Source organism: Mixophyes fleayi, chromosome 1 (genome assembly GCF_038048845.1).
Source record: "Mixophyes fleayi isolate aMixFle1 chromosome 1, aMixFle1.hap1, whole genome shotgun sequence".
In the NCBI taxonomy this organism is placed as follows: domain Eukaryota; kingdom Metazoa; phylum Chordata; class Amphibia; order Anura; family Limnodynastidae; genus Mixophyes; species Mixophyes fleayi.
Genome location: NC_134402.1, coordinates 437,726,299 through 437,750,757, shown reverse-complemented (window position 1 = coordinate 437,750,757; position 24,459 = coordinate 437,726,299). Strand labels below are relative to the sequence as shown.

At 42.6% G+C, this 24,459-nt stretch overlaps 1 protein-coding gene across 1 annotated transcript in view; it reads right to left on the bottom strand.

Annotated features, from left to right (window-relative positions):
• Nucleotides 1-24,459, bottom strand: part of CCBE1 (collagen and calcium binding EGF domains 1) — a 296,195-nt gene that overhangs the window by 29,721 nt on the left and 242,015 nt on the right. Inside the window, exon 5 of the mRNA XM_075184779.1 lies at nucleotides 5,222-5,359. Within this exon, the coding sequence (XP_075040880.1) occupies nucleotides 5,222-5,359 (138 nt within the window). The remainder of the gene's footprint in view (nucleotides 1-5,221; nucleotides 5,360-24,459) is intronic.

Here is a 24,459-nt window from a genome sequence, read left to right as displayed (position 1 = left end):
GAGAGGTAATAAAGTACAGCTCAGTATTAGAGGTAATAAAGTACAGCTCAGTATTAGAGAGGTAATAAAGTACAGCTCGGTATTAGACAGGTAATGAAGTACAGATCAGTATTAGACAGGTAATAAAGTACAGCTCAGTATTAGACAGGTAATAAAGTACAGCTCGGTATTAGACAGGTAATGAAGTACAGATCAGTATTATACAGGTAATAAAGTACAGCTCAGTATTAAAGAGGTAATAAAGTACAGTTCAGTATTATACAGGTAATAAAGTACAGCTCAGTATTAGAGAGGTAATAAAGTACAGTTCAGTATTATACAGGTAATAAAGTACAGCTCAGTATTAGACAGGTAAAAAAGTACAGCTCAGTATTAGACAGGTAATAAAGTACAGCTCAATATTATACAGGTAATAAAGTACAGCTCGGTATTAGAGAGGTAATAAAGTACAGCTCAGTATTAGACAGGTAATAAAGTACAGCTCAGTATTATACAGGTAATAAAGTACAGCTCAGTATTATACAGGTAATAAAGTACAGATCAGTATTATACAGGTAATAAAGTACAGCTCGGTATTAGAAAAGTAATAAAGTACAGCTCGGTATTAGACAAGTAATAAAGTACAGCTCAGTATTATACAGGTAATAAAGTACAGATCAGTATTATACAGGTAATAAAGTACAGCTCAGTATTAAAGAGGTAATAAAGTACAGTTCAGTATTATACAAGTAATAAAGTACAGCTCAGTATTATTCAGGTAATAAAGTACAGCTCAATATTATACAGGTAATAAAGTACAGCTTGGTATTAGAGAGGTAATAAAGTACAGCTCAGTATTAGACAGGTAATAAAGTACAGCTCAGTATTATACAGGTAATATAGTACAGCTCAGTATTAAAGAGGTAATAAAGTACAGATCAGTATTATACAGGTAATAAAGTACAGCTCGGTATTAGAGAGGTAATAAAGTACAGCTCAGTATTAGACAGGTAATAAAGTACAGCTCAGTATTATACAGGTAATAAAGTACAGATCAGTATTATACAGGTAATAAAGCACAGTTCAGTATTAAAGAGGTAATAAAGTACAGCTCAGTATTAAAGAGGTAATAAAGTACAGCTCAGTATTATACAGGTAATAAAGTACAGCTCAGTATTAAAGAGGTAATAAAGTACAGCTCAGTATTAGATAAGTAATAAAGTACAGCTCAGTATTAAAGAGGTAATAAAGTACAGATCAGTATTATACAGGTAATAAAGTACAGCTCAGTATTAGAGAGGTAATAAAGTACAGCTCAGTATTAGACAGGTAATAAAGTACAGATCAGTATTATACAGGTAATAAAGTACAGCTCAGTATTAGAGAGGTAATAAAGTACAGCTCAGTATTATACAGGTAATAAAGTACAGCTCAGTATTAAAGAGGTAATAAAGTACAGTTCAGTATTATACAGGTAATAAAGTACAGCTCAGTATTAGAGAGGTAATAAAGTACAACTTAGTATTAGACAGGAAATAAAGTACAGCTCAGTATTATACAGATAATAAAGTACAGCTCAATATTATAAAGGTAATAAAGTACAGCTCGGTATTAGAGAGGTAATAAAGTACAGCTCAGTATTAGACAGGTAATAAAGTACAGCTCAGTATTAGAGAGGTAATAAAGTACAGCTCAGTATTATACAGGTAATAAAGTACAGCTCAGTATTAGAGAGGTAATAAAGTACAGCTCAGTATTAGACAGGTAATAAAGTACAGCTCAGTATTAGATAGGTAATAAAGTACAGCTCAGTATTAGACAGGTAATAAAGTACAGCTCAGTATTATACAGGTAATAAAGTACAGATCAGTATTATACAGGTAATAAAGCACAGTTCAGTATTATACAGGAAATAAAGTACAGCTCAGTATTAGACAGGTAATAAAGTACAGCTCAGTATTAGACAGGTAATAAAGTACAGCTCAGTATTAGAGAGGTAATAAAGTACAGCTCAGTATACCAGAGATAATAAAGTACAGCTCGGTATTAGAGAGGTAATAAAGTACAGCTCAGTATAAGAGAGGTAATAAAGTACAGATCAGTATTATACAGGTAATAAAGTACAGATCAGTATTATACAGGTAGTAAAGTACAGCTCAGTATTAGAGAGATAATAAAGTACAGCTCAGTATTAGAGAGGTAATAAAGTACAGCTCAGTATAACAGAGATAATAAAGTACAGCTCAGTATTAGGCAGGTAATAAAGTACAGCTCAGTATTAGGCAGGTAATAAAGTACAGCTCAGTATTAGGCAGGTAATAAAGTACAGCTCAGTATTAGGCAGGTAATAAAGTACAGCTCAGTATTAGGCTAGGTACATACTGGAGGATTTTCCGACTGGCGTGTTCTCTACAACGGTTGTACATATGACTGAAGGTTTAAATAATTAGAGATGCCTTTGTAACTAATTCTGTGTAACTTCAGTAGGGTGTAGTACCTGTACAAACCAGATGGTGGCGCTGTGTTTACTGCTGTCCGCAGAGTATTTCGCAAGTAGCGCTAGTTACAGAACTGAATGGCAAATTTTGACTACATTTAAATTGATATATTCTACCTAAAATTAAAATCTGGCAACACAAAGCGTTATTACAACAGAGGATAACATGGAACTGAGTACTGGCCCGTTTGATGGATGTCATAATCATACATTGATATCACGGAGTGCAAATGTGTTTGCAATTTAAATTTGTAACAATAATTATTATTGTTTTAACCCACTTCTCTGTATTACAAGTAATAAATTAAAAAAATATGAAATACATAAAACATGTAAAAAACAAAACATACACAAAGCAGGGTTTGATCTACGCTAGAAAACACAACCCATTAAATACTTGGGCAGATATTCATCTTAATTTCTAAAACAGTTCCAGACAAAGCGAATGAGATTAACATAGCCTTTTCTGAAGATATGTGAAATTCGAAATGTTCCAGATCTGACCTGCTTTTAAAGAGGAACGATGCCGCTAGGTGAACTCCGGTCTTTAAATTGTCTGGGGAAATTCTGTATCTTTCATTAAAGTATATTCCAACTTTTATTTAGCACCGCTTGGCTGCATTTATCTAACCTTCCTAAATTATAATAATGGTCTTGCAGATATTTTTTTTTTATCTTCTACTAAAATATTGAACTCTTGCTCTGCTAACAGAACGTAACGTGACTGATTTTATTATGGAGATCTTTAATCACAGCTATCTTTTTTTATAACCACAAAAACATGGAATGCAGTGTTATGGGAGCACAGATTGGGCACTGTCTTGTGGCTTATTTAAAGATGTAGACATTTACAAGCTCTTTTCTTAAAGCAATGTGGTTATTACACGATGATAGAGGAACAGTACTACCTCATTTAATTTAAAGGTTTATTCGGGAATCCACAGTACGGAAGATCCTAAGATAAGGAATTTTTAATGCTCCCACATGATTGTTGTGTAGGGAATCCTGCAGTGGCTAGGCTGAGGAATATTTACCATTAGGGGAAGCCATAGTTGACTACTCTCCCGCAATGTCCGACAGACCCCAGAATAATTAGGAGACATCCCGGACTCCTGAAAGAACAGGCAATTCTCCAAGAGTGCACTTAAATCAGGCAAGGTTGGCAGGATATGGCACAAATTACATAGACAAGCCCCGCTTACCTCAGAATTAAGAGAGGTGGGTGACACCAATCAAGTTGTCAATCCCTGCCCACAACCCCTCTTTTCCTCCCTAGGCCCCATCACCTCATGGAAGGAAGGCAGGTAAAGTAGGCAAGTAAGGATGAAGCTATCTAAAGAAATAGTCTTCTCCAAGCATAATTTTACACTGTTTGTCAAGTAACAATGGTGAAATCACAAAATTAAGATAAAGCAGATAGCTACTGGCTTCCTAGTTGGTTAGTAGTGTTACGGTGGACTGAAGCAACCAATCCTTTCCTACTGAAAGAGCTTCATGGTAATAGCAATGCTGGGCTCGCTACTGCATAGTATTCACCATAAGGCAGACCCTGTATTGTTCATTAGCCACCAGAAAAAGCATTCTAGAGAAGGAGTACACAAAGGGAATGAGTTGGGCTTTAGGACTCAAGGATGATATAATGTGAGTCTCAATGTCTTTAGTTAGGTGAGTAAAACACTAAGTCAAAGAGCAAGTGATAGAAGCCCTGCAATAAGTCTTGTTGTGGCTCTGTCTGGTATAACAGAGAGCATCAGGCCTCCATATACTTGTGTGTGTGAGATAGTAACATAAGAACATTATATACTGTTCCCTCCTGTCTTAATTAGGATGAGCTGACTTTCTAAGTAATGAAACAGCAGTGTATCAGTAGTGTATCAGTAGTGTGTCAGTAGTGTATCAGTAGTGTGTCAGTAGTGTATCAGTAGTGTGTCAGTAGTGTATCAGTAGTGTGTCAGTAGTGTATCAGTAGTGTGTCAGTAGTGTGTCAGTAGTGTATCAGTAGTGTGTCAGTAGTGTATCAGTAGTGTGTCAGTAGTGTATCAGTAGTGTATCAGTAGTGTATCAGTAGTGTATCAGTAGTGTGTCAGTAGTGTATCAGTAGTGTGTCAGTAGTGTGTCAGTAGTGTATCAGTAGTGCTTGTGTGGTGGAAAATATCTCTTTGGAGAAAATGTACAAAGTAGCTGTATTTTAGGAATGGAGAGTAGGATCACCGTTTGGGAACAGTGTACTCTTAGAAAGATATCTCCACCCAAAACGCATGATTTAAATTTGGGTGGAGTCCACTAACATAAGATAAATGAAACCATGTTACTTACATTTGGTGATTCTACTTTCTGGCAAGTCCAATGGAAGGCTTCTACAGTATAGCTATGCACACCTCTCTCCCAGCAAGGTATGCAAGTTTAAAAACAGGTTGAGTGAGTGTCGTTGGCCTTACCCTTTGATCTTCCCATTCAACCATTAACATGAACGGGAAGTTCACAAGCGACAGGCATCAACAACAAAGCTTCGTACTCAAGCTAGTCAAGTGTAGTAGTAAAGAGGAGTGCAGCACTGGAATGCTGGAACCTACCTAGTAACTCTGACTGAAGCTAAGTAAAAATTTGTGCATTCTCTTTTCTTACTGAACTTGGGTGGAATACTTTGTACTTTATAACATTCTACACAAATTACTCTGCATGAATCATGTATGGATCGTGTCCCCGAGCACAAATATTAGACCAGTATCGAGAATGTTTCCATACCTTGATTTCCTTTGTTGCAGGTTTTCCCATCCTCTTCAAGGGAATAACCTTCATGACACTCACACCTGTAACTTCCTGGAGTATTGATGCAGATGTGAGAACAGACAGTCTCATTCTTCAGCGCACACTCATCAATATCTAGCAATAGAGAAAACGCACATCAAAATTAAAGGAATGGATGAATAGACGAAAGCAAAATTCTTTCACAGAAAGAAGTGTCTTGAATACTCGGCCATTAATATGGTTAGCGGGTTTCAACGAACAACCGAGTGGAACCAAATGAAAATTCTGCGGTATATAGTGCCAACATGCTGTGCAGTGTTGTACAATTAGAGAATCACATCTGCCCTTGTCCCAGTGGAACTTACAATCTACTTCTCTACCACAGGTACACACACACACACACACACACACACACACACACACACACACACACACACACACACACACTACCAATTAACCTACTGATATGTTTTTGGACTATGAGAAAATAGAAAAGCCACTGTATCAAGTAGAAACCATACAAACTCCATAGCACCCACAGCTCCAGTACTATAAGACAGCAATGCTAACCACTTATACCTGCAACATGAAAGCTGTTGAGGGGTTATACTGAGGGGAGCACTAATAAACAGATTAACTATGACGATAGCAAATTCCAATAACATTTAGGCTTGAAAAAAAGTATATAGTAATAATGCATTATTCCTTCAACATGATCTATTTGAAAATGCAACTACATGCAACACCGTACACAGAAATTTAATGCAAAGCTTTCCAGATACGGCTGGATGGTGCCTGGTGATGGCAGTTGCAGATTTTTATATATTTTTTTTTTATAACGCTTTATTTTTGATTGGTCAAAAAGGTTACAAGTAACAGTGCAATGAAACAATAACACAGAAAACATCAAATGTCAAAGTCAAAATATTGCAGTGTAGCCAGGTCCGAAAAAAAGAAAGACAGGGTATAAAAAGCAACATCAGCAAGGAACCAAGCAATGACAATGTATGGCCAACTTTTAAGGTTTAAAGACAATTTTAGTAGTAGGATAGATAGGACTAGTTAGGGGGAAGGAAGGGGACAGAGGACCAATAGTGGGGGAGGGGAGCAACGTCATTGTAGCTCATTATCGTGTATCTCACAATGTGACACTAAGATGTTCTGGAGACATGGGGGTAAATGTATCAAGCTGAGAGTTTTCTGGCGGGTTTGAAAAGTGGAGATGTTGCCTATAGCAACCAATCAGATTCTAGCTGTCATTTTGTAGAATGTTCTAAATAAATGATAGCTAGAATCTGATTGGTTTTTCAAACCCGCCGGAAAAATCTCAGCTTGATACATTTACCCCATGGTGTCAGAAAGTTAAGAGAGAAACTTTGAGGCTGGGAAATTGCTCACCAGACAACGGAACAAGGAGGGTGGGGGGGTGCTTGGGGCAGACACGAAGGAAGAAGGACGTGGACCTGATTTCTGAGAATAGCCAAGGAGCCCGTACTTGGTTAAACACATGGTCTCTGTTGTGGAGATATTAAGTTGTTTCCTTCATGGCCGCTATATGCCAAATTTGTTTTTTAAGTGCAGATAGGAACGGTGAGCAAGAATTCTTCCACATTTGGGCTAATAGTCATATGACACTAAGATGTGCGCAGCAAGTGTCCTAGAAAATGTATCAAGATCTTGGGGGGATAAGTAAGAATACCCAAAGTTCTTTTGTTACCGGGGCCTCAAAGTAGCTGTTCATGAGTTCTGAACAAAAAGGAGTGATTAAAGGGCATGTTCACCAAATATGGTGGGGTTATGGTACCATCGATAGTAGACATTGTAGGAAGTTTCTTTCACCTTAGTTGTGATGGAACAGTTGGCAATTTTTTGTGCAGCCCACATTGGAGATGACAAGCCCCCGATGTGTCCTTACTAATATCAATTATTTAATTATTCTTTTACAGTAGAAGAAAAGTTGCAGGTCACAATATGCTAATGGTGCAAGACAAGAAGGGCAGGTGTGCAAATGTATTGCTCACTGGTGTATTAACCAATGAGGAACAATTGTACAAATCCAGAACACAAAACAAGGCGTGCTAATTAGCGATACACCATACTGATTTAGATTATTCCATATCTGGATTTTCCACTCTGAGCAAAAATCTCCCTGTATGTAGTGAGATTTATGCTTTTTTTCAACTTTAATAACTAAGTAACTATGCAACACAGACAATAAATGATATTATATAACGTCGAATTGTAACTGAAAAAAAGATTGAGCAAAAGGGTTACATCTATTACCAAGACTTGGCTAAATGACTAAAAGCCCCAAACCACTTAAATAACCACTAAAGTTCCTAAAGATTACGTGGCAAGAAATACCTACAACATGGCGCAATGGTCAGCAAGCTAGATGAACGCACTCATTATAGAGCAATTCTACTGCAATGTAAGCCAAATAAATATAACAAGGTACGTAATAACTTTTTTAGACTTCCTCCAATGTGTTTTATGAATAAGTCAATCGCCTTCTCAACACTGCAAGTCATTTTTCATTAAAGGAAAGTGTTGTTGGGCATCCAAGGACACTCAGGATGACTTTGGGGACAGCAAAAACGTTCCCGGGTCTTGGATCACAGCATGAAATTTCCTGCTTCACTTCTTGAGTACTTTACGTTCTATCTCCGTGTGATGCTGACGAAAACGTCTCCTTTGAGATCTCCGAACAGTCCTAGCTTGAACTGAATAATTGGATCATGTGTCGACCGCAAAATAGTCATTGGACGATATGGGCATGAAGAATGGGAGTGTTCTCTCCACTGAGCCTCTCAACCTTGGAAGTGATTTTTAATCTTAAGGAGATATCACATTTCAGTCTTTCTTATAGATGGGATCTTAGCGTTTGTTTTACGAGACTTTGTGCAGTGGTGATTGACTCTCAGTTGTTGCCAAACACAGCACATCGTACATCCATTTTTATAAAAGACATCAATAACGGGCCCCTACTTTTCACCAGAGAGCCGTTTTCACCAGCAGAGCGTAGTACTTAACCCATCTATTCCTATTATTATTTCTGTGTTGAAAATGTTCCCATCTCTTCGTGTTTGGCTGCAGAAGTACATGAGCAAGTTGCAGAAGTCTAATTGCAAAGAACGTAGATTAAATGAGATGAAAAACAAAACAACACTGTAATTCTGTTTCCAAACTAAGGGGCACATTTATCAATATTCGGCAAAAATGAAAAATAGTTATCAATCCTTATCACATGGATAAGGATTGAACTGTTTCTCAAATTTATGAAAAACAGATCACAGAAACAGCAGTTCCGATAAACTGCTGTTTCTGTGATAAAAAAAAACCGTAATGCGCTGTCTCCGGATCTCCTACTGGTCATCTTCGCTCCTCTTCATAGATCAATTGCGCATGTGCAGTTCGAAGAACTGCACATGCGCACAAACATCTCCGCTCTGTCTCTGCAACTATAGTTGCAGAGACAGAGCGGTGAGTGACAGGGAGGGATCATGTGATCCCTCTACACATGCGCTGTCCAGCTCTGCTCTTCGGCACTGACATTCTTCCTTTATGATAATGTACGCCAGCTGTTATCATGACAAGTTTTAGAAAAAAACTTTTTTTCAGAACTTGTTAGATTGCGGCCGGGAGCAGTCACCATACTGTAGAATGGTGACTGCTCCCAAAAACGAAAAGGAGTGCAAAGCAGCAGAGATCCACGATATCTGCTGCGATGCACCCTTCTTAAATATGCAGAGGACACAGAGGGACCTTAATTTCCCGGTAAGTGCCTAAATATGCCCCAAAATATACAAACAGGAGCAATTTGGGGTCACACTGTACGTCTACAGCAATCTAATGTCCGGTTAGAAATTAACATTAGCGAAAACTACAACACTGTTCTTTATTCTTATGCTGACGTTCTATATGTATTTAATGCGTGAGACTTTATGCCGTAGGATAAGGCATATAGTTATTCCTTGTGGGATGCAGGGTTTTCGACTATTAACAAAGAGACTTGGCACCCCCCATGTAAAACTACACAGACGGATTTAAAACATCAAATTCAGATTTGTCTTGATCAAGGTTTCTTAACTTGCGGTTCATGTAGAGGAAACATAGAAATGAGTATAGGGAGACTTCACAATGTGATAGGTGAGATGGCCTGGTTCACTTTCACACGTAAGTCCCTTTGTGGGCTGTTCTTTGCCTGAAACAACTCTGCGCATGTTCAGAAACACACTGTACGCCAATGGACGCAACTGCACGCCATTCATGTCTTAACAGAATTGACATGATTGCCTAAGACTTGAAGGGCCGAACAGTGGAGGTAAAGTGCAGTAAGGCCGTGTCGACGCAGATGTGGACGATTCGAAAAGTACACGTGTGTGTTTAGATAGCAAAGATCATTTGTGTGCAAGATAGACTATAAAACCACATTGTGGGCCTCATTTAGAGTTGGACGCAAAGTCCGTTTTAGGCGCATCGACCACAAAACCACTAACACGCATGTGCAGCAAGCACCTAATCCGCCTCAATCTTGGACGCAATTAACACTTGCGACAGCTTGCGGCTCACTACGAGGGAAAGGGCGGAACGCGGAATTGTGAAGGCGTGAACTTGTATAATATAGACACAGGGTGTGTGGCCCCGTAGGTAAATCCTGGACGCAGACGCAAAACGCGTAAAAAAAGGGCTAAAACTGTGCGGCAGGAATTAGGTGGCTCAAGCAGTTAGCTAGCTGCAGGAACTGCTGGCAGCTCGATAGGGTATTAAGAGTGGGACGCAACCGGCGTTGCTTGCCACTCGCAATACCCTACCAAGCTGCGGCACACTCCCACTCCTACACATCTTAGACGCACATTGCATCCGACTCTAAATGAGGCCCTGTATGTAAAGTACTCATTAAGATCATCCTGATTTATGTATTCACTGCTAAAAATTTGTTTTATTATTGGGACTTTGAGATTTACATGTATCAATGAAGACTTAGCAATCTGTAGTTATAAGTATTATTATTATTTTTTATTTATATGGCGTTACAAAAGGTCCGTAGAGCCGTACTCGACATTTACAATAGTATACAAAAAACAGACGGCAGCGATCCACAATACACTACAAAATACATGAAAACCCCCAAAAATACAAAGACCAAATACACTGATTAAACAATTTACACACAGATAACTTGGTAGTTAGATCAAGTTATTTACAGGACAGTGAGTGAGAGCGATGGTAATGTCCAACGTGACGTAGGCCTGGGTTATAAAAGAGAGGGTTAGGGAAGCAGTCTAGAGGTACAGAGGGTGATGGAATATTAGAAGGAGAATACGAGGGAAGAGACCCTGATCCTGAGAGCTTACAGCCTAACGATTGGTTAAGGTCCAAATGCTTCCTACACACAAAGGAGACAGCAATTTTTTGGAATTAATAAATATTCATAGGTATAATGTCTGCCCGTTCATTAATAACCAGCGACTTGTTTTGTGGTTGTTGAAACAGTATTGAGGAGAATACAGACAATCAATTCCCCAGACGGCATTGTCCCTCGGTTATTTTATTATTTATCTTCATACAGTATGAATAGATAAGTAACATCTAATGGGGCTTCATGCACCACGTTTCCTCTGACTATAAGGGGCAAATATTCTGTCCTTTAAATTACACAATAAGGGTCATTTACAAATGTGCAAACGTGCAATCTGGCGCTGCCAATGTTCTTTAATGGTGTCCTGCACCTATGTCCGCACTATTTTCCTGCACACAGAACAACTGTGATGTATGCACTTTGTAGTCTCTGATCCATTTTTGTTAAATTGAAAAAAACAAAACATATTATAAGGGTAATGGTATATTATATTGAAGCTTTCAGGAAACAGGGCACCTTCATCAGGCTGAGAGGTCTATTTACCAATGGGAGAAAACCCTAAGGGCTAGATTTACTAGACTGCGGTTTTGAAAAAGTGGAGATGTTGCCTATAGCAGCCAATCAGATTCTAGCTGTCACTTATTTAGTACATTCTACAGAATGACAGCTAGAATCTGATTGGTTGCTGTAGGCAACATCTCCACTTTTTCAAACCCGCAGTTGAGCAAATATACCCCCTAAATCTGTTTTCGCAAATTTATTAAAGCTCCCCTAGCCAATGAAGACTATCAGGCATGCACTTCGCACTTAAGGGGATTTCCAGATTCTTGGAAACCCCCTCTCCGCGAACCCTTATAGAAGCACGTGCACAGTCAAAGCTACCTCATTATTTTTGTAAAAATTTGGAAACCCGCCTTAAAAACTCCTGGGTTTGCCCCTGACCATCCCAGGTGACAGAATTCATTCAGAAGCCTATTTATCATGGACAGCGGTATAGGTGCTGAAGCTGACAACTGTAGGAGTTGATGGCTGAAAAAAATGCTTTATTTATTTAAATAAAGTTTTTTTCCTTTTTTAAAATAAAGTTATTTTATTTATTTGTTTATTTTTTAAATGTTTTTTATTCTTTTTTAACAAATCTGCAACTAGAAGCCCAGTTCCAGTACACATGAGCAAGCCGGCTTCCGGATGAGCAGAGGGACCCTGCACTGGCCTGCGAGCAGGAAGACTTCTCTTACCGCCGCCTGCATCCAGTATCGCTTGGGAGCTGAGCATCATTCAGCTGCCCTAGCGAACATGTATTGATAGATAGTAGCAAAAAGGATTTTTTATCACCCGATAAGCAGCAATAGAAATACGCACATATCTCACACAAGACACTGCAAAAAACCTTAATTCATGAACTCATCATCTCCCGCATTGACTATTGCAATTCCCTCCTTACTGGTCTTCCCCAAAACAGACTCAAACCCCTACAATCTATTTTGCACACAGCGGCAAGATTGATTTTCCTTGCAAATCGTTATTCCTCTGCCGAATCACTCTGTATGTCTCTACACTGGCTGCCTGTTTTCTACAGTATCCAATATAAAATACTTTTACTAACCTACAAGGCCATCAACAAAGCTGCACCAACATACATCTCCTCTCTTGTCTCAAAATATCTCCCAACTCGGGAACTCTGTTCTGCACAAGATCTGCGTCTCTCATCCACCCTCATTACATCCTCCCATTCCCGGTCACAGGACTTTTTTCAAGCTGCACCCACTCTATGGAATTCTCTCCCTCGCACAATAAGACTTTCCCCTGGTCTACAAACTTTCAAGCGTTCTCTGAAAACCCACCTCTTCAGACAAGCTTATAATATTCCTCAACCACCCTCTTAACCTCACTACATTACCCTATTACCACCCGTTACACAATTTCACACAAGACTACCACTACCCCCTGATCAACATTGTTGTGTGACAGGATCATTTAGCTTATGAGTCACTTTTACCTTTGCAGTCTGGCTGGACCGAAATGCAAAATGTAGACTTTACCTCATGTACCAAACTTCCATTGTCCCATAGACTGTAAGCTTGCGAGCAGGGCCCTTGTGGGGGTGTCTCTGGGTAAGACCCCCGCCAGCGATGTGTCCCTGGAGGGACAGAAGATGCCGGAGCCGGTGCCCGTGAAGAGGGCGAAGATGTCCGGCAGCGCTGTGCCCCTGGAGGGGCTGAAGAGGTCCCCGATGGTGCCCAGCAGGAAGAAGGAAGAGAAGAAGTACTTACCCGTCCATCGATCCAGCGGCGGTGAGTATAACTTTCTTTCTGCAGGTCCCGTCCGCGGAGGAAGGATGAGCCAATCAGGGCTCATCTTTCCCCGCTGGCCAATCAGCGGCCGGATGCGCGAGCCAATCGCGGCTCGCGCCCGGCCATTCAAAAGATTGGCGCCGACGCGAGCCAATCAGCGCTCGCGCCGGCTGATGACGTCACGCCGGCGACTATATAAGTCGCCGGGTGGCGCCATTTTGCCAGAAGTCCGTCGGCGGAGAAGAGAGAGGACGTCTCTTCAAGACGTCCAGCAACTGAGCCAGCAGCAGCGGCGGCAGGGGGCCCTTGTAAGGGCCGTGAGCTACCCTGCCGCCAGAAGACTTCAAGCAAGCCGCCGGAGCGGAGATCGCCGGCGGGGAGCCCTTGTCAGGGCTGAGAGCGCCCCCGCCCCAGCTGCAACAGGAGACCCAGTGCCGAAGCGGAGAAGAGGCGCCGCCGGCTGGAGGGTCTGGAAGACCCGGAGAAAGAAACAGAAGACGGCGTGGCAAGTTGAGTATCCTGCGCAGAGCAGGTAAGTATACTCAACGATAAAGTCGGGCACTAGGCCCGTGGGCACAGTCGGGCACAAGGCCCGTGGCACACTAAAGTAGGGGCACAAGGCCCAGGGACCTGGGCACTAGGCCCCAACGAGTTAGTGGGCCAGTAGGCCATATATATATGATAAAGGGGACAAGCCCCTGTTAGTTAGTGAGGGGGACTCTGAGCCCCAGGTATACAAGGGCACAAGGCCCTTAGGTAGTTAGTGGCCTAGAGGCCATAGGAAGGCCAGAGGGCCTGGTTAGAGGCTGGTAGCCTGTAGGCTATTAAGGGCACAAGGCCCTCAGTCAGTTAGGGAGGCCACAGGCCTCAGGCAGGGGCTAGGACCCCCTCGGTAGTAGGGCATAAGGCCCTAGTGAGTGGGCTCAGAGCCCTGAGGTAGAGAGGGGGCTGAGGCCCAGGAAACAGAGCAGAAGGCTCTGTGTGTAGCTGGGCAGAGACCCATGGTGTGTAGGGCATAAGGCCCTGGTGGTGTGAGGTAGAGGTGTGAGAGCCTCGGTAGAGTAGGCGCGGTCCTGTGTGAGGTGAGCACACGTGGTTAGGAGGTACGGTCGAGCGTAGGCTCCTGTGGTGCTGTAGCAACCTGCTGGTTGGCTAATAGCGGTGTGTTCGGGTAGGTAGCGGGCAAAGTACTGTATACTGTATTTATTCTGTCTGTGTGGCGAGTGTAGTTTACATTACAGTATTTTGGTGTGCTATATAACTGTGTCCAGGGGCAAGACGTCAGGCCCCCATTAAAGGTAGGCTCTTGTTCCTGTGGTTTTCCTGTGCTAACCCGTGCTGTGGGGGACAAGTGTAAGTACCAGCATACACATAGTCAGGGGAGAACACACGTAGTTTTCCTGTCCCTTAGGTCCCCGGGGTCACACTGGTACCCAGAGGGGGTGGCTGAGTGAGTTGGTGGCAGTGCAGCACACCTTGAGGCAGTTCCAGGGGCGGCCGTGGTTCTGATCAAGGGTCCTCAAGGCCGGTTCCGTGCAGGTGGACCTGTGGTTCCGGACGTAGGGACACGTGTGAGATACCCGAGTACAGGCAGTCGGGCGGTTCAGTTCGATCGGCTGTTCCGTGCGGCAGTCGGCCCGCGGGTTAGTGTGCTGTTCTACTGAGCCTCAGCCGGGCTTAAAGAACCCGTACTTAGGGCCTGTGTGTGACTCCATAGCAAGAAGGCAGCTTCTTGGTACGACCTGGGTGAGGGGGTTAGGAACCGCCCTCCGGTTTAGGCTGTGAACACCGGCTGGTGTTCCCCGTAGCGTGTAAGTGAGTAGTTCCGTTAGTGCACCACACCTAGTTAGTCACAGTGTTTGACGTAGTTGCGTTGCCGACCATTAGAACGTTGTTAGGGTCGGGTCGCTGTTGTAGTCAGTCCAGTTTTGTGGGTGCCATCTTAGTCTCACGGAGAGCGTAGAGGGAGGCTGTGTGTTCTTGTCATCCGCAGGAGTCGGGAAGGTGCAGGAGAACCGGATCGGAAGTGGGAGTGTCCCGGTGAGTATCACGCTCGATTCCCCCTTTCGGTTAGGCCCTCACCGGCAGGTGTGTGAGGTACTTGAGGCGGGATTAGTCCTCGGATTAGTCTTGGCCTTCAGTGCCTGTAGTCCCCCGCTTTTTGGCAAGAACAAAGTGAGGAGGCGGCAAGGAGCTTGGACTGACTGTGCCCTTGTTCTTTGCCGTAGTCTCGGACAGCCCTTACCTGGTAGGCACGGCCGTAATCTCTGCCTCTATCTTAGAGGGACGTGATTGGAGGTGACTGCGGCTGCGGATCTGCTGGGATTGGATCGCAGCTGGGAAATCGGAAGCGGACTGGAGGTGACCATCGTTTACAAGGTGAGTTCTTTTGTGTTGCGTCTGTCCCTGTCTTTCCCCGCAGGGGGCGTTACACCCTCTCACCTCTTTGTCTGTTTTACCCAGTTTGTTTCTTACTGTATTTGTCCCCAATTGTAAAGCGCTATGGAATATGTTGGCGCTATATAAATAAATGGTGATGATGATGATGATATTACTGATATTTTTATAAATAGACCCTTAACTGTGAGTACAAGGCTATGGTTTAGGTCTGTGTACAGCAATTTTCCTGAATGCCACCCGAGCAAATGTCCTCTGGATTTTTAAGTCCTACTCATCCCTGTTTGGCCATTGCAAATGTTGACGGGTATATCTATCCATTTAATTTAATCTCTGAACATAAAGATGATTCCTTTCTCCCAAAGGAATCATTCCCACAGTTGCGACCTTGCATTCGATTTCTGTCAGTCAACGTATTCCTCTATTCTATTATCTTGCACTGACAGCTATAATCTGCCATATGTTATAATCCTGCATTTGTCTACAGTAGTAAACACCTAATTTAAAACTGCTACAACACAATACTCACTGCAACTCAACTGATAAAACACATTAAACGTGAAGGGTTGAGATCACCCGGGGAAAAGGAAAATTGCACCAGAACACGTTTAATGTCTGCAATTGTGAGACTAAATAAAAAAAGAATATTTCAAGCATGACTTTTGCAAACAATTTAAAAGCTAACCATCTGGTTCAAACAGTGTCCAACATCAATGGGAAACAGAACACGTACGTATTCAGAAGATTTATACAGTGACATTAGAAGCAGTTCATAAAATAGACAAAGCCGGAGTGGGCGCCAGCATTTTTTTCCCCCCTGCATTTAATGAAAATGTACCATAAGCTATGCCAATGTGTCCAACCGCAACGAACCAAGATGATCAAATAATGTAACTAGACAGATAAATCTCTTTAGAACTCTACTTGATGAATGAAACCAATAATAACATTGAAATAATGAAAGTTTTAGGAACCAAGGAAATAGATTATTTGGATGTAGACCATGTGACTGGTGAGCCAACGCAACACATTTGCCAAACTAGAATATTTCTCGCTATACACCGATGGCACTGATAGGCCGACATAGGAGACCGGTACAGGGAGAGAGCTCAAACACTCAGGTCACACCACCATTGTATACCAGCTAGTGGTTATATATTTATACAGGGGGAAGTTGGGTCTGGTCCTCTAAATGTCCTATGCAAACACTAAAGCCCCAATAACCATTGGAAGCCTTTGCGGCATTAGATTGTTAGTGCAGTGTTACTAGACAATGCCAGGTGCTTTGCCACTAGATACTTTGCATTCACTGGATGACGCGGGGTCTCTAGAGTTGGCATTGTCTGGCAAGATATGGCACAAAGCCAGCCAGGAATTGGTAATGACAGAGGACTGAACTACATATGTGAGGACTACTGCCCTCTGCACCAATATGGAGATGGGCCATGCTACAGTCAACAAACTGGTTAATCCTCTTCATCATTTATTTATATAGCGCCACTAATTTCGCAGCGCTGTACAGAGAACTCACTCACATCAGTCCCTGCCCCATTGGAGCTTACAGTCTAAATTCCCTAATATAGACACACACTCAAACATAGACACAGACAGAGAGGGAGAGACTAGGGTCAATTTTGATAGCAGCCAATTAACCTACCGGCATGTTTTTGGAGTGTGGGAGGAAACCGGAGCACCCGGAGGAAACCCACGCAAACACAGGGAGAACATACAAACTCCACACAGATAAGACCATGGTCGGGAATCGAACTCATGACCCCAGACCCCACTTAGCGATTGGAGGTTTCCAAATCTGACATGAGACTCTAGCTTTCACCGGGGGAGGTAGGGGACAGCAGAAAAGAGTGCCTCTTCCTCATTTCCAATGGAAGACGACAGTACACACATGACCAAGCTTTAGGCTTGAACTGCTTCTACCAGCTTCTCTGACCTAACCAAAAACTCTTGCCTCTTTACCAGCCTTCCACCCAAAATACAGATAATAGTCAAGTGGGCAGAGGTGTATTTAAGAAGGGAAGTTGTGTAGGGTGGAAAGATGATCGTACAAAACTGGACGTACATTATTATAAAGTCATTCCTGTATATGGGAGTCCGACACATGCGATACAAAAGGCACATTCTAGGGGACGACAGCCGGGGCAATTGCCATTGGACCCTAGTTTAAGGTGTACTCCATGGACCAGGATTCATCAAGCTCATATTTGTTATAATCAGAGTCAAGGTTTTACTTTTAATTGTGACTTTAGTCCCAGTGAATACGGAGGTCCTATTTTTTGTGCCCATTACCAGAGCAACTGAAACGGGTCAAACATTGAAACGACTGACCATGGGGGACTGAATGTGTTAGTGGTCACAAACACAAACTGACATTTGGGAAATGTTTACAGACAGGGTACAACAAGTGCACATCTCTTGGTGATGGGGTTACTCTTGTTTGATTCTGCTAAATGTGTAATATAATTTCTACATTTCTACATACGGATGTGTGCAGCATATAAATGTCTTTGCCCGGTTAAAGGATCTACTACCAAGGATATGTTCTATTTACTGACACAGTCATTGTTGTTTATGTAATATCTGTGAAGTTATATGAAACCTCACGATGGAAATCCAATTAATCTTTGAGCGCAAAGGACACTTACGACAGCCTACAATTTCATGGGTGGCACGGGGAGAGGAATGGGCGTATGCACGTACTCAATGTACAGTAAGGGCGTGCCAAGCACAAGCGCGCGCAGCTGCGCACAAAAAAGGAAAACAAAACAGAACTCCGGTATTCGGGAAGGATCTAAACAGTCATGGCGTTACCCTAATTCACTGATTACTGTTATGTAAACCTGTAGCTAGGCAGATCTATGAAAAATGTGATTTTATTCCACTATTGTCCCATCTCCTGTCTAGGTATATAAAGGTAACTTACCACTAACAAATGGTAAACACATGTAGGCTCAGTTCAGTGGTGACAAAAAGCCACAGCAGTGGAAGGGTTAACGAAGACGAGGATTCCATAGAAGGGTTAATGATGAGGGATATTACAGGGTAGTGTGGTAATTTTTTTTTAGATTATTTATTAGTGCTCCAAATTATGTCAGCTCCCAGCACTAACAATAATATATCCTGGATTTTATAGCAGCATGAATGAGATCTGTGTTATGTTCTTTATTTGAGGAGGTTTAAATATAAAATGTATAGTGTATAACATGACATAGTACATAAGATATAAAATCTATAAATACTACTGTTGTTAATATTTTACTGTCAGATAAAACATTTGGGGCATTTACCCGCTGGCATGGCTTTAATGCTAGAAAAGCGCAAACAATTAACGACAGTGGGTACGAGGCCTTATGCTTTCTGCAAGGATGTCCCTCAGATATAACTTATACAACCAGTGGTGGGATTCAGCCGGTTTGCAACGGTTCACCAGAACCGATACCTAATTTTAAGGTCAGTTCGGCGAACCGGTGGCTCCAGACGGAGTCCTCCCTCTTCGTTGGTGGGGGGAGCAGGGTCCTTTAAAAAAAAAATACAAAATAAAATACTCACCTGTTTGCGGCGTCGGCACTCCTCCTCATTGCTCCGTCCGCACTGAGTGAGGAGCGGCGCAGAGAGGAGTCAGTAAGCAAGAAGACAAGAAGAGAAGAAGAAGAGAAGAAAAGAGAAGAAAGAAGCCGATATAAAAAGGTAAGTGAAGGAACGGAAGCAATGGGGAGCAAAAGCAGCATGGCAGATGGTGAACGGGGGTAAAAGCAGCATTTCACAGTGTGAAGAGGGGGAAAAGCAGCATGGCACAGTGTAAAGAGGGGCAAAAGCAGCATGGCACAGTGTGAAAGGGGGTAAAAGCAGCATTGCACAGAGTGAAGGGGGTAAAAGCAGAATGGCGCAGTGTAAAGGGGGGTAAAAGCAGCATGGCACAGTGTAAAGGGGGTAAAAGCAGCATGGCACAGTGTGAAGGGGTAAAAGCAGCATGGCACAGTGTGAAGGGGGTAAAAGCAGGCTGGCACAGTGAAGGGGGTAAAAGCAGCATGGCACAGTGTGAAGGGGGTAAAAGCAACATGGAACAGTGTGAAGGGGGTAAAAGCAGCATGGCACAGTGTGAAGGGGTAAAAGCAGCATGGCACAGTGTGAAGGGGGGTAAAAGCAGCATGGCACAGTGTAAAGGGGGTAAAAGCAGCATGGCACAGTGTAAAGGGGGTAAAAGCAACATGGCACAGTGTGAAGAGGGGTAAAAGCAGCATGGCACAGTGTGAAAAGGGGTAAAAGCAGCATGGCAGAGTGTGAAGAGGGGTAAAAGCAGCATGGCACAGTGTGAAGAGGGGTAAAAGCAGCATGGCACAGTGTGAAGAGGGGTAAAAGCAGCATGGCACAGTGTGAAGAGGGGTAAAAGCAGCATGGCACAGTGTGAAAAGGGGTAAAAGCAGCATGGCACAGTGTGAAGAGGGGTAAAAGCAGCATGGCAGATTGTAAAGAGGGTAAAAGCAACATGGCACAGTGTGAAGAGGGGTAAAAGCAGCATGGCAGAGTGTAAAGGGGGGTAAAAGCAGCATGGCACAGTGTGAAGGGGGTAAAAGCAGCATGGCGCAGTGTAAAGGGGGGTAAAAGCAGCATGGCACAGTGTGAAGGGGGTAAAAGCAGGCTGGCACAGTGAAGGGGGTAAAAGCAGCATGGCGCAGTGTGAAGGGGGTAAAAGCAGCATGGCACAGTGTGAAGGGGTAAAAGCAACATGGCACAGTGTGAAGGGGGTAAAAGCAGCATGGCACAGTGTGAAGGGGTAAAAGCAGCATGGCACAGTGTGAAGGGGGGTAAAAGCAGCATGGCACAGTGTGAAGGGGGTAAAAGCAGCATGGCACAGTGTGAAGAGGGTAAAAGCAACATGGCACAGTGTGAAGAGGGGTAAAAGCAGCATGGCAGAGTGTGAAGAGGGGTAAAAGCAGCATGGCAGAGTGTAAAGGGGGTAAAAGCAGCATGGCACAGTGTGAAGAGGGATAAAAGCAGCATGGCAGAGTGTAAAGGGGGTAAAAGCAGCATGGCACAGTGTGAAGAGGGGTAAAAGCAGCATGGCACAGTGTGAAGAGGGGTAAAAGCAGCATGGCAGATTGTAAAGAGGGTAAAAGCAACATGGCACAGTGTGAAGAGGGGTAAAAGCAGCATGGCAGAGTGTAAAGGGGGGTAAAAGCAGCATGGCACAGTTTGAAGAGGGGTAAAAGCAGCATGGCACAGTGTGAAGAGGGGTAAAAGCAGCATGGCACAGTGTAAAGGGGGGTAAAAGCAGCATGGCACAGTGTGAAGAGGGGTAAAAGCAGCATGGCACAGTGTGAAGAGGGGTAAAAGCAGCATGGCAGAGTGTAAAGGGGGGTAAAAGCAGCATGGCACAGTGTGAAGAGGGGTAAAAGCAGCACGGCAGAGTGTAAAGGGGGGTAAAAGCAGCATGGCACAGTGTGAAGAGGGGTAAAAGCAGCATGGCACAGTGTGAAGAGGGGTAAAAGCAGCATGGCACAGTGTAAAGAGGGGTAAAAGCAGCATGGCACAGTGTGAAGAGGGGTAAAAGCAGCATGGCACAATGTGAAGAGGGGTAAAAGCAGCATGGCACAGTGTGAAGAGGGGTAAAAGCAGCATGGCACAGTGTGAAGAGGGGTAAAAGCAGCATGGCACAGTGTGAAGAGGGGTAAAAGCAGCATGGCACAGTGTGAAGAGGGGTAAAAGCAGCATGGCACAAAACTCTTTCTTATAACATAATTAGTTTTGTGTACCTCTTTTATTGTTCCTATTTAAGTATTAAATGCATGAAATATTAAACTACCTTTCAGTGTATCTTTTTGTACAATTAAAACGGCCATTAGGGCAGAGAACCAGTTGTTAATTTATTTGAATCCCACCACTGGATACAAGTCCTTTTATATTGTTTGACTATTAGTGAATAACCAGAGCAGAAATTAGCTTTGTACTGTGAACTGTTTCCTACATGGAAACAACCTCTAACAAATGAACGGTAACAATAAGGAGAGCGATACCAACCGATGGTCAAGAACCTCACAACCCAGATATCCAAATGGGATAAACAGCTACTTCCCGTATGAAACCATTAAGGCTTATGGGATTAGACAGAGATATAGGCTGTTGACTAGTAAACCCTGGAATACATTTTCTATCTCACAAACTGATAGACGCCCCTCAAGCTGATAGAGCCAGGAAATAAAGCAACCTCTGAAAACCAGGAACACTCAGCGAACATTTGGGTTTACAAAGAGGTGATTCCGGCAAGAACCGTACAGTTTCCTCAATATATCTCGCTAAAGCAAAATGACATTTGCCACAGTATATATCATACTTGCCAACTCTCCCTGGATGTCAGGAAGACTCGCTGAAATAGGGGTGATCTCCCTCACTCCCTGAAGAGTCTGGCATTGTCCCTGATGATGAGCCTGTACAAGAGATGTTTGACTTCCCCATCTGTGGCATGTTCAGAAATTGTGTCCTATGTCCATGTATTGATGCCTATGGAGGTGGCCATTTTCATGGAGAACAAGATTTAGTCAAAGACTGACAGGTAAGACAACATGACTTCAGTAATGGAGACAGAAATGTAAAGGACACTTCAGTCTCTAGAGATTCATTATCTGCTTTTCTTTAACGCATAGTTGCCTACTCTCCCGGAATGTCCAGGAGAGCAGGGCAACCTTCCGGTTCTCACCCCCGCAATAGATAAGTGACGGGGGCGGGGCTTAATGATGCAAATATAGGTGAAATCTCTGTTGTAATTGGACAAAATTGTGACAATCGTTTAGGGGTGGGGTCAAAAATTATGTGATTCATCAAGCCCCGCCCCTGCAGGCCCACCCCACCTCCCCCCGGGATCTCCCTGAAGCCAACGAGGAAAAGTTAGCAAGTATGGCATATATATATTATTGCAGCAGAATAAGATATTATAACAATGTCTCTTGTTACAGCAAAAAACAGGGATTCTCTCAGTCCTGAAGGTGACTGTTATCCAATCCAATCAATTTGAAACATTTTTTCATGCATGTAACTTAATTAAAATTTGATTAATGAGATTCTGTTATGTCTCATTGTGCCCTATTTTTACGCACAAGAACACTTGTATAAATGTACTTTTGGGGGATCTACTGAAATAATATTAGAGGACCTGGCTCAGCAAGCACAGAACGTTAGCTGCAGAGCCATTGTTTCTAGAAACCTTGGCACGTCCAGCCACTGGGAACAGATGAACTCACTTTAACACTAGTAGAAATATGTAAATGGATATATGAATGGAACCCATTGGTTGCAATGACCCCCTATCCACCAGCATTTGCGCTTGCGGCTCAGAAAATTTGTGCGTTGCGGATCCATTGTTTGTATGCTGCGTTGTCCGTTTGCTGCTTGCGTGCACCGTAAGTGATGCATTTTGATGAGTGTAATGTCTGCATTGATTGCCCCTTCTCCTTACAGCAGGCAAAGACAATCGTTTAACACAATACCAGTGGGTAATTATCCTAATTGCAATGGTAATTAAAAAATGAAGATATCCCAGCCTGCTGGCCAAGATGGTTCCGGGGGTGTCAAACATGTGTTGGCGATGTTTGTCGGCATCGGGCACCCCGTTACATATATGGTGGGAGTGCATAGCACTTAGAACTTTTTGGGATGCAGTCCTGCTAGTTGCTAAAGAAATATTGGGTGTTGAACCACCCAATTGCCCCAAATACTGGCTATTAAATCATAATAAAATGACCATCTCTAAATACAAAAAATCAACAATTAAAAACCTTAGCAACGCGGCAAAGGCCGTGATTCCGGTTCATTGGAGATCCCCGAATATCCCTACCATCAAAGAGTGGTTTGCCCGGTTGGAATCTTACAGAATAATGGACGAGACACTCTATTCATCAAAGGACAAATATAAGGAGTATTATTATATATGGTTTGAATGGCTTGAATTCAAGGATTCTCCACTTTACTCTCAGTGGAATAAATGAACCCCTCTACTCCCCCCTCACTCCTCTCAGCTCTACCTTTTCCTCCCTCTCTTTATCCCTCTTTGTCTTTCCCCCATCCCTACATGCTCTAATATTGAATACTAAATGGTATTTTATATGCTGGACTATTGTCCCACCTGGATGTGTATTTGTATTCCTCTGTAATATATTTTTTATTACTTTCAATGTATTGTTCAATGCAAAACAGAGATGTTTGTAAAAGCTGTTTAAATTTTCAATAAAAAAGAGATTTAATAAAAATAAAATAAAAAAAATGAAGATATATATCCATAGCTTCAAGTATGTGTCCCTCTGCTTATATAAGTGACTGATCCACTGTCCCTATGTGTATATTCATTTTATATATGCCATTTGGCTTAATAAACAGAGTTCATATAATGCCCTTTTGCTGGATGTGCCGAGTATTCTACAAACAAGTGGCACTGCCCATAGCTTTCAGTATGTACCCCGGTCGTTGGGGTACCCCTGTACGGTGATCCTTAATCCCAAGTCATGTTATTGATCACGGAGCTAAGCTGAAGATGGTTTGTCTGTTCTGCAGGTACATGGCTACAAGCATTGTATCTGGAGGTGCGTTTAGGGACATATGCACTGATAAAATGGGAAAAATGCATTTAAACTACTGCGTGATTAAGATGCATTTTATGTTTTTTTCCATATACTTTGCAGGTCTTGCACTTTTACCCATACAATGTATTCTACAGGTAACATTAGAATTAGGTCATGTCATATGGGAATGAGCCCACAAGAAGCCATTCATTCTATTTTTAAAGCGATTTTCCGGCAATAGCATCTGAAAAGCTCATTACCAGAGGATAGGTGTGAACGAGCCCTTCCAGCAACAACAAAAAAATATTTTCTGGTTATTATATTACAATTATTAGCAAAAGTATTACTTTATATTCATTTTGACTATTGAAATGCTATTATGGTTTTGTAAAAAACAAACATAAATGTAATCGTAAATCACAGTTCAACAAACCATATAGCCTTTGTTGTTGCCCAAATGAGGAGGGGTAACATGAACGAGACGCAGGTTTTCTGCAGCAGTAAATAAGACCGTCTAATGCGAGATACTCTCCGTTTACAGCGCACATTGCCCAGCTGGCAGCGGGCACAGATATTAGTAGGAGGCAGAACGTATAATTACATACACTTTAGATTACA